The sequence below is a fragment of the Gavialis gangeticus genome, unplaced genomic scaffold, assembly GCF_001723915.1.
Source record: "Gavialis gangeticus isolate Ggan-Ray unplaced genomic scaffold, GavGan_comp1, whole genome shotgun sequence".
NCBI classification, from domain to species: Eukaryota; Metazoa; Chordata; order Crocodylia; family Gavialidae; genus Gavialis; species Gavialis gangeticus.
This window is the reverse complement of record NW_017729029.1, coordinates 70390933-70402226: the sequence shown is the minus strand read 5'-3', so window position 1 is coordinate 70402226 and position 11294 is coordinate 70390933. Positions and strand designations below refer to the sequence as shown.

Here is an 11294-nt window from a genome sequence, read left to right as displayed (position 1 = left end):
GAATGGCTATGAACTATTTATCTGTGCTATACTTTAAAGCCTGCTCCGCTCCAGGAGGGACACGCCATTGATTTACACTAACTAGGGAGATTAATCTCTTTTTGTGAGATCTGAACTAAAATCTCCCACCTGAACCCAGAATTGACCAGAGACCATGGCGGAAGTGACTGAGCTGTGATTCATAATCATCAAAAATCCAGCCCTGGACCTTTGGGCAACCAACCATAGCAGCCAGAGTGACTGACCGCTGTCATCTTTATATCAGCGGTTGGCATGTGGACAGGGTGTAGGGGAGGAGGAGTCCCAAGAAGAACCCACCCCAATGAAAGCATACCTGTGGAGGTACTCGTGCCATCATTGGACTCTTCTTTTCTTTTTTTAAGACCAAGGCGTGGCAGAAGAGTTGAAGGTAGTGCCCCAGGCACTCACCGCATCAGCACCTACCCCATCCTGGTGAAGATGCGACATTCCCATATACAGAGAGAATCACATAAGCACGAAGATCATTAGGAATGATCCAGCCCTTTTGTATTTTGCAGCACTTTATTTACCTAGACCAAAGCCCAGATTTCACTGGGAGCTACAGGTTCTTAGCCCCTCCCAAATTTCTTCCATGGGGCTTCATTTCCCTAGGAAATGTTTAATGTTACTGCTCTGGGCTTAGATTTTAAGTAGGAATGAGAAGGGTTATATTTTTGTGAGTGGCAATATTTTCAGAGAGTTTCATTAGGATAAGAAACACATTTACCTTAGAATTTTTTTCAGTGAAAGGAGGAATGAATAAGAAAAGACTGGGTCCTATATAGAAACAAAGTAAAAAAAAAAATCACAATTTACAAACAGGAAAACAAACAGAGTCACTGTGGGGGAGGTGAGCTGGCATATGTGTACAAATAAGATTGCTAATGATGAGCTGCTCAAGGAGAGAAGCTGAACAAGCAATTACAAAGAAATTACGGTGTAACTTGGTGACCCTGTAGCTGCTCACCTGCTCTAGAAGCATCACTGGTGTGTTTGTGGCCATAACTTTCTTGAATTTCTCAACTTTCCACTTATATAAACTCAGCCTCATATCATATATTAAGGCACATCTCCATATCCTCCATTACTTCTTGGTAGGACAATAATACTAAATACTACCTATTAATAAAAAGTGATGTCTGCTTGAAATGAATACGCATACAATAAAATGAACCCCTCTCTACTGTCTAGGTTCAAAGGTACTTCACTAAAATAGATCTTATCAAATAGTAAATGGGACTTCTACATCTAGATGAACAGAAGGAAAAAGAGGAGGAAAAAATACTGCACAGTGGGCGTGTCTACATGAGACACTTTATAGCACAGTAGACTAATCTATTGTGCAGTAAAGCATCACTGTCTACACAAGTGCAGCATTTGCTGCACAGTAAATTAGTCTACTTTGCAGTTGGCTACTACCTGTAGATACAGGTAGTAGATTAACTGCACAGTAGCTACTGTGTAATAGCACACATGTACACAGCTGACCAGGAGCAAATTGCTCCCCATCAGCACAAGCACCAGGGATTGAGGGAACAGTCTTTTCCCCTGAACACCTGCCTCCCAGCCCTGTGTCCTGCTTGGCAGATCAGAGCGTGGGGCTGGAAAACAATCCCTCTCCTGAGCAGCTGCCTCCCAGCCCCACATTGAGGGCAGCTGCTTGAGGAAAGGGATAGCTCCCCCTGTCCCCTGGAGCACAAGTCTGGCCCAGGTGATCCCTTCCAGCCCAGGGCCAGCACCTGAGGGAGCCTGGAGCTCCCCTCAGGTACTGTGGTGGGGGAGAGCAGAAGTAGCCATGTACTGAACTGCTCCTATCAGGAGCAAATTTGCTCCTGATGGGTGCATGTGTAATGCGCTCCCAGGGAAAGCTTACTGTGCCTTATTTTCCTGTGCAGTAAGCTTACAGCATATTAATAGCATGTGTAAACATGCCCAATGAAACACAATTAACTGTAAATACAGTTGCAAATATTAGCAACTGATGTTCTGATGCTATCATGGTAACAAAGAGAATGTAGCTAAGGTCATCTGATGCCATCTTTCTCTATACAATATTTTATAGAGAGATAGATATCTCTAGTGTATTAGCATCCTTTCATCTGTGAGAGATGGTGGATATTGCAGCCTACGATCAATCACACAATAATTTAACAGGTATGTGAATTAAATTCACAGGCTGTATTACAACCTGTTTCTTTCCCTGACTCCTAGGGCATTTACACACATGCAGGGAGCCTGTTCTGACATGTTGCAAATCCAGCACATCAGAACAGACTTTACATCTGCTGGAGCAAGTAAATTGATGCGCTCTGGCAGCCTTGTACATCACATGTATCCATGGCACAGTGCGTCTTCACGCTGAGAAAATGGCGGCCGTGCACTTTGAAATAAAACACATTCAATGTGCTTTAGTTCAAAGTGCCCCACCACCATTTTCTCAATGTGGGGATGTACTGCCCTACTGATAGATGTGATGCACGGGCGCTTTTAATTAACGTGGCTCGCTAATTAAAAGTGCCTGGTGTCGTGTCAGGAGCACATGTAAAAATGCCCTATAGTCTACTCTGACACTACTCTAATACACACATTAGTGTGTTAAATGGGCCACAATTTCTTTGGTATAAAAGCAGAATAAAGCTAATGGAAGTAGCTCTTTGCTGCTTGTACTCACTGGGCCCATCCACACAAGATACTATGTCACCGTAGCAACAAGCTACAGCAACGTAGCATCAGCTGGCACTAACCATTGTACTGCTGCTACTGCACAGTAGGGTCAAAAACAACCCATGGGCCACCAGGACTGCACAATACTAATCAAACTAGTCAGTACTGAATTACAGCACGGTACCAACTGCACAGGCAGGGACACATTTAGACATGCCCACTGGGTGCAGAACAGGGCGGGATATGAATGGGAGACATTTAAGCAAGAAGTGCTTGCTTGTAGCATGGCAATGCAGGCTGTAGGCAGCCTAGAAGATGCCGTAAGTCAGAGCAGCCTTTAGGTTGCTCTGATTTATGCTTGGGGGCATTTCAACCCCTTTACAGCACAGATGGTACAAGGGTGGTATAAAACTATCTTTCCCTCACTGCTTCTGTGTTTTGCCTCCTGTGCTGCATCGCTCAGAAGATGCAGCATGGGATGTTGCCCACACATGGCACTACAGGTCATTCTGTCCTCCCACAAAGATATTTGTTTTTGTAAGATAAAACTTATTACCATTTTTTAACATATGTGCATGGAATCAGTTAAACTTATTAAATGATTTTAAAACGTTATCAAGTGAGCTGTTATGCAAAAATTCTAACAGGCCATTTTTCCAATTAATTTAGGATTCAATCAATTTTACAAAATGATAGGACAAGATAGAAGTTTTTGTGCCCGATGTGGGCTTTATACAGGCTGTGGAAGCAGGGGGCAGCCACCAAGGAGAAGTATACTTGCTTGGCTCGAGCTTGCAGGGAAACAGTGAGGATAGCCAAAGCGGAAATGGAGCTTAGGCTGGCAGCAAAAGTTAAGAATAACAAAAAGTCATTCTTTAAGTACATAGGAAGCAAAAAGAAAGTGCAGGGTAATTTAGAGCCCCTTCAGAATAGACTAGGGCAACTGGTAACAGACAGGATGGCCAAAGCAGAGCTTCTAAATGATTTCTTTGCATCTGTGTTCTTGGACATGAATACAAATACACATCCCATTGGGACTTTAGGTAAGCCCAGGATAGATACCAACCCACCAACTGTTCATGCTGACCTAGCGAAGGGGCGCCTCAAGGAGTTGAATGTATTTAAGTCAAGAGGCTCTGATGATCTTCATCCTAGGGTACTTAGGGAATTAGCTGGAGTCATAGCTGATCCTCTGGCACAACTGTTTGAGCACTTGTGGGGCTCAGGACAGGTCCCAGAAGATTGGAAAAGGGCCAGTGTGGTCCCTATTTTCAAGAAGGGGTTGAAGGAGGAACCAGGTAACCACAGGCCTGTTAGCTTCACCTCTATCCTTGGCAAGATCTTGGAGAAAATTGTTGAGAATCACATTTGTGGGGGACCAGTGGGTAAAATAATGCTAAGGAGTAATCAGCATGGGTTCATAACAGGCAGATCCTGCCCAACTAACCTGGTTTCATTTTATGACTGGGTCACAAAATACTTAGATGAAGGAATAGAGGTAGATGTTATTTACTTAGATTTTAAAAAGGACTTTGACACAATGTCACACCCAATTCTTATAAATAAACAGTTGCAATGTAGATTATTACACAGTCTGGTGGGTGGAAAATTGGCTTATGGGATGCACCCAGAGAGTGGTGGTAGACAGGTCCATTTCTACCTGGAGAAATGTAGACAACAGCGTCCCCCCCAAGCTCTGTCCTGGGACCGATCCTATTCAATATCTTCATTAGTGACTTGGATGAGGGAGTAGAAAGCACCTTGTCCAAGTTTGCCGACGACACCAAACTATGAGGGCAGGTAAACAAACTAGAGGGCAGGGAGCGAATCCAGGCTGATTTGGACAGGCTGGGGAAGTGGGCGGAACAGAATAGGATGCAGTTTAACAAGGATAAGTGTCATGTGTTGCACCTGGGGAAGAAAAATCATCAACACTCCTATAGCCTGGGAGGGACCAATTTAAGTAGCACAACTGCAGAAAGGGATCTCGGAGTCATAATCAACTCCAAAATGAACATGAGTCACCAGTGTGATGAAGTAATAAGTAAAGCTAACCGCACCTTTTCTTGAATAAGTAGGTGCATCACAAGCAGGTCCGGGGAGGTGATCCTCCCTCTCTCTGTGACATTGGTCAGGCCACAGCTGGAATACTGCATCCAGTTTTGGGCACCGCGCTTCAGGAGGGATGTGGATGGCCTGGAGAGGGTTCAGAGGAAGGCCACTCATCTGGTTAAAAGCCTATGGAAAAAACCCTATGTGGACCAATTGGGAGACCTGAACCTCTTCAACCTCCACAAGCAGAGGCTGAGAGGTGATCTCGTGGCCACCAACAAACTCATGAGCAGGGTCAGCAAGAAATAGGGGATACGATGTTTACTAGGGCACCTGTCCAGGTAACTAGAAATAATGGCCACAAACTGAAAGAGAGCAAATTCAGACTGGACATCAAGAAAAAATTATTTACGGTGAAGATTGCCAAAATATGGAATAAGCTTCCAAAAGGAGGTGGTGCTGTCCCCTTCCCTGGAGGTATTTAAAAGGAGATTGGACAGACACCTTGCTGGGGTAATTTGACGCCAGCACTCTTTCCTGCCCGGGGCAGGGGGTCAGACTCGATGATCTAATAGGTCTCTTCCAACCCTATATCTATGGAACTATGTCACAACCATGTAATATAACTGTCTGATAACATCAACAGCAGCAGGAGGGGCCTTCTTCCTTGGCTTCCAGTAACTTCATTTATCCTGTTCCTTAACAGATACTGTAAGCCTAATTTTTGTCCAGTTTTAACTAAAAATGTACCTACAAGTTTGCAGGAGCAAATACTTATGGCATCACCACTGGGTTTGGTTATGTAGGCCAAGAATGACAAAAAAAATAGTGTATAAATTTAGACTCCTGGGTTGTGATCCAGTTTGGTCTCAGAGGTGCCAAAATACAAGTTGGGCAGTTTTTAGGCACATAAATATGCAGTCCTGTGCATTTGCTTGGTGCCTTCAATCTGGATTCCAAAGCTTCATATGTAATTCTGTTTTGGCTTCTGTGTGCACCCAGAAGTGTGCCATTTTGAACACCTGGGAACCTAAGTTGCATTACAACTGATTTTGGTGCTGAGGAGATGCTTAAGACCTAGAGGGACCTAATCCATTAGACATACTTTCAAAACTAACTCACACTGGAAGCACTGAATTTGTTTTAAAAAATGACAGTGTAACAGGTGCATGCCCACTTTTAGCCTTAAAAAGGTATAACATTTGGCCAGACCAAGGTCTTAGGCCTTCCTGAGACTAAAGGAATTTGACCTACATGCCACCTTTCCCAGAAGAGTGCCTATCACTAAGCTATCCTTTCCATCCACTGCATTAAAGTTGGAGAAAGCAAGCAAGCAGGAGCAAAATGCATCAGAACCCAAGTGTCCCCTATTTCAGGGAAATGATATAATCACTATGCTATGCAGGCATACACCATTTCAGTTACTCCCTGGACTTGCTATGCATTTAACATTAGAGAGTCATTGGTTAAAAAAATAGTAAAAATCTTATTAGCAGGGACCAGAGGTCCTCCCTTTCAGGGCTACAGAGGCATGCTCCCTTCTAGTATACTGCAAATGAACTTAAGCAAAAACAATTCTTGAAATAATAATCAAAATTATTTTTTTATACACAAAGTGGAGAAAATGCACATAGCTATTAGAAAAAAAGCAATATAATACCTTTCCTTCAGTGTCTTACCTTTAATCTGTCAACCAAAGCTGTTTTTTACAGTACAGTACATTTCACCTGAATATCCCAACCTGTTTTACTAAGAAGGCAAGATTCTTTGGGTGAAAACCTAGCCCTTTTTAACTCAATGGGAGTTTTGCCATTGATTTTAGTGGGGTCGCATTTTCTCCACCATAGAAATAATCATCTGTTTATTTTCAGCTTATATTTCTCTCCCATACTTTCAGAACTACTGCATTACTATCCCCCACCCAAGATTCTGTGTTCCTTCATCTGACCTCACCATCTATTGTCTCACGTCAATGTTACCATTTTCAGCAGCAACTTGGAGAAAATTATGTTTCTCACCTAACCACCTGTCTTCAGTGTCCTTGATCATTCCTATCCTGGGTTTGACTTAACAGCAATAAAAATATTCTGCTAGGTATAGTCAGTGAATTTGTCTTGCCTGAATCTGGCTCTTCCTCTCTCTCGCCTTTCTTGAGCATGCCGGTGGATTTGATGTTATGAACATTGACACTATTCTCTACCTAGAACTGCTTCCTGAACTGTCTTCATCTCTTGGTTTTACTTCTGTTTGCCCAACCACTCCTTTTTCTGCCAGTGAGATCAGCTTTCCCAATCAAATTCTGTACTAATCAGGAGAAATGGTCACCACAAATGGTACTTTTAAATAATATTAATCAGAATCCAGTCTCATGGTCTCAAATCACAAGGGATATGTAGGGGAAAGTTTCACTCTCATTTTCTTCTAATTGTACCGTACTCACGTTTGCACAAAGGCAGCATAATGTGCTAATACTTAATGTATGATCAGACACTTCTAGCATTCTCCCACCTTTGATGTTAAGCAGATGTATGGGAACAGCTCAGAAAAGGCCATTCTGATTTTCTAAATGAATAATCTGTGTTTCAAAGATTTGCCAAGATACTTTTTACACTTTATGCAAAAAAAGACTCACTTCTACATAGCCATTCCTCTCTCTAATGTAATATTATGGGTTCTAAAAAATTCCCTCCTAAGTTATATTTATCCTAGCAAAAGATTAATCCTTAAGGAATCACTCCAGCTGCATGGGTAATTTGATATATGCTTGTATAAATATCATTTCCATTTCTCGTACGTGCTTTCTTATATTGTGCCTAGATTAAACTGTTTCTTTTCATGAATGGTTTCCTTTAAAGCATATGCCAATACATGTGCTTGTGGATTCATATGGATCTGGGCACTTACCATGATACATTTGTAATAACTGCTATGTTCATGATGCTGCGGTGTGTGCATATGTATAGATGCTGACAAGAACCTGGACACACTTGCACCTTTGTCATTTACACAAGCTTTGTACACTGGTGTAATTTTTACTGTAATCAGGGAAGAGAAACAAGGAGCTAGAAGGAATAGTTGCTCACAGTAAGTGTTATTCTAGCATCTCACCCTTAGGTGGCATGGGAATAGGCAATAGCCTTCTTGCCTATTACAAATAGAAACCCCAGAATATCCATGGACTTACTTTATTTTCCTTTATTAATCTAGTTTTACCTCTGATTTATGGCAGGATTGTTCTACAGTAGAAACAAGTCAGTTACACTGGTGTATGGCTGGGTGACATGTATCAATGTCTTTTCTTGCCAGTGTAAAGACCGATTACATCAGTGCAAACCTTTGCGTATCCAAGGCCAAAGGCAAAGAATACACTTGATTATAATCAGCTTGCCATTTCAGCTGCACACAGTAAATCAATAAGGTTGCATTTTGCTTCTTTATTCTTTCAAACTCGTTAAAAACCTATGTAGAAAAACTTTTTTTAAATGATACTTTTGCAGCGGTGTTTCTGTAAGAACTGTGAACTTCCCAAAATGTACAGTCAAATACAAAATGTTTCCATTGTTCAACAATTGACTGGATAATTCAAATCTCAGTCTTGCTTTCTTAGCAAGGCTCTATGATTATCAGCTTTCTGCAGATCACTAATCCACTGGCCACTGTTTTTTCTTTCTTTTTTTTTTTGAAAGAAATCCAGTGATTCAGGATTTTTTTTGTAGGAATAGGGTGGGTCACCACTCCTTGGCCTGCCACAAAAATCTGTAAATCGTCTATCATTAAATGACGGTTTCAGTAAATCAAGCAAGCCCAGAAACTATAATAATGTGAATAATCCTTTTTCACGCAAGTACTCCCTTCCTCTGAAAAAATTACCAGTATGTGGGGACTGCTGATGAGAACAAATAAAATAAGGAGTTGAAGCCTTATTTCTGGCAGGGTTGATACAGGACTCAGCTTCTTTTACTACAGAAATGATAGAGCATATTCTAATATACCTGTTGCTATAGCCATTGGGAAGCAAGGTCCTGATCCAAAACCCACTGAAATCACTAACAGCATCTGCAATAATGTCAGTGGGTTTAGGATCAACTCCTTAGTCCCCTCACATATCCAGGCCCAAGTTGTCTCTTGAGTGAACTGAAGGTAACGAAAGCTGACAGAGCAAAGCCCCCTTCAAGAGGCGCCCAGAACCTTCTGCGACTATATTAAAGCTTTTTCCACACAATTAATTCACCCGGGTTTCAATCCTGTTTAACCTTTAGGAGAAAACAGTCATTTGTGAAACCTTGTATTTCTCTGAGGATACCTATGAGTCAGAAATGATGGTGCAGTAAGCAACCATTCCTTACATTTTTAATAAAAATAAGGGCCTACGCAAGGAGATGCTGAGCACCCTCAACATTCACTGCAGCCATTTCCTCCAGAATTAACCCTAGGAATGTTTCCTTTCCATGGTCCACTATTATTATTGTCATCATTGTTGTTACCAGACACAGAACAGAATTTGATTTTTTGATTTAGGCCGGATCCTATTTTCTCTGATGTTAGTGGCGAATCCCTCTGAGTTCAATGAGAGGCTCAGATCTAATTGCAAAATCATATTCCCTCATACCACCGCATGCGAAATAGCCTTTTTCTTCCTCTTTGGCACAAACAGAAAGAAAGTTTAAAACTCCTAAAAAGTACATCAACAGTAACTCTCATAAGTGTACAATGACACCTGCACGTAAGTGCATAATAATGAAATGTTTCAGGTGTATCAGATTTACCCAAGTGCTGTACATCTCTGATGTAAATGATTTACATGTACCTGATTTACCCCGAGATCCTTGTCTGTCCTTAGACCAACACAGCCACAGCCTACGTAATAATGAAATGTCACTTACCTTCTTTTAAACTTCATACTCACTGTCAGTATGGCCACAGCACCAGAACTAAAACATATACCACTTTTCCCATTTCAGTATTTTACTTTCATTCCAAAATTATGTTAATATTACCTCATATATTCCTCTTTATTTTGCCTTTTGTCTTCATACCAGCTATCCTACATTGCCGTATTTTTAATGGATTTTAGTAGCTGCAGCATGTCACCAGCAATGTAATTCCCCAGAATGCAAAGCAGGGAAATACAATACCCTGAGGTTCAAAAAAACCATTAAAAGTAAACCCCAAGTCAAGGAGGACCTGATCCTGAGCAATGCCTGGCACCCACTGAAATGAGTGCTCACGTTGGCCTCATCTGTAACCTACTGAAGGTAATAAAAAGCTTCTTAGCTTGCTTCAAGGGCTTTGCATCAGGTCTCAGATTCAGGCGCCTCTCAAGACAAGGCCTTTCAAATAATGTTTAAAAATAAAAGTGTATGCAAATGAGTAAATCCAAATTGGTTAGAAGATGTTGTCTGCACCTGTAAAGTAGGTTGATTTTACGTCAGCTACACTCCCTTGAGTTTTAACTATATGAAATGGCATATTACAGGCAGTAACAGGATTAATATCTTCAGCCTAAAACAGTGTTGCCTGCACATATAAAAGCAGCTCACCCCACAAGTCAGCTCCACTCACCTGAGCTTTAACCACATCAAAGGGGCTAGTATAGGCAGTAACACAGCAGAGTTCATTTCTTCACCCCCCCAAATAATTGGTACAACTGCTAATTATACCCTGGAACCCAATGTGCTTTTAAGACTCTCCTGGACACTAGCATTGTGATGCTGCTTCACGGGCGGATTCTGATTTTTACATTTATGTACACATGCGCACACATGTGCGTGCGCACACATGTTCATATACGTACACATACATGTGCACATACACACACATAATACATACACATGCACACACACACATACACATGCACATATACACGCATGCATGCACACAAGCGCACACACAAACCTATACGTGCACATGCAAACAAACACACACATGCACATGTATCCACACATGCACTATATATGTGTGTGTGTGTGCATAGCATGTGTGTGTGTTTGCAGGGCACGGGGTGTGTATGTGTGTGTATATATAGATACAGTTATATATCCACAAACAGACATACCCACCCACATGTACTACACACACATACACACACTACATATATTGTAAATTGAAAAATGCAGAATTGTAGAATTCATACATCATGGAAGGAAAATAAAGTAAATCCATGTGGGTGGCTACATACATACACACCACATATACATACATGCACACATCCACATTATATATATGCCGAAAACACACACATACTGTGTGTCCCCAAACCACGCGCAGTGCGCGGGAGCGGAGGGGTGGAGGCATTACGGGGCGCGGGGCATTACCGGGCTCGTGCTCGCCGGGGTTGTCGGAGATCTCGATGACCAGCAGCGCGCGGTTCTCGAAGCTGTGGCCCACGGTGTAGATGCGGCTGATGGAGGGGCACTGCAGCCACACGGCCACCAACGCCTCGCGCAGCTCCGGGAAGCGGTGGTACTCGAAGGAGATGCCGTCCTCCGCGCTCAGCCGCCGCCGCCGACTCGCCCCGGCTGCGCCCTCCGGCTCCTCCGCCGCGCAGCCCCGCAGCC

At 42.4% G+C, this 11294-nt stretch overlaps 1 protein-coding gene across 1 annotated transcript in view; it reads right to left on the bottom strand.

The window, feature by feature from the left end:
• Positions 1-11292, bottom strand: part of CPE (carboxypeptidase E) — a gene marked incomplete at its 5' end in the record, with an annotated part of 121265 nt that extends 109973 nt beyond the window's left edge. Inside the window, one exon of the mRNA XM_019521059.1 lies at positions 11052-11292. Within this exon, the coding sequence (XP_019376604.1) occupies positions 11052-11292 (241 nt within the window). The remainder of the gene's footprint in view (positions 1-11051) is intronic.
• Positions 11293-11294: the final 2 nt, after the last annotated feature.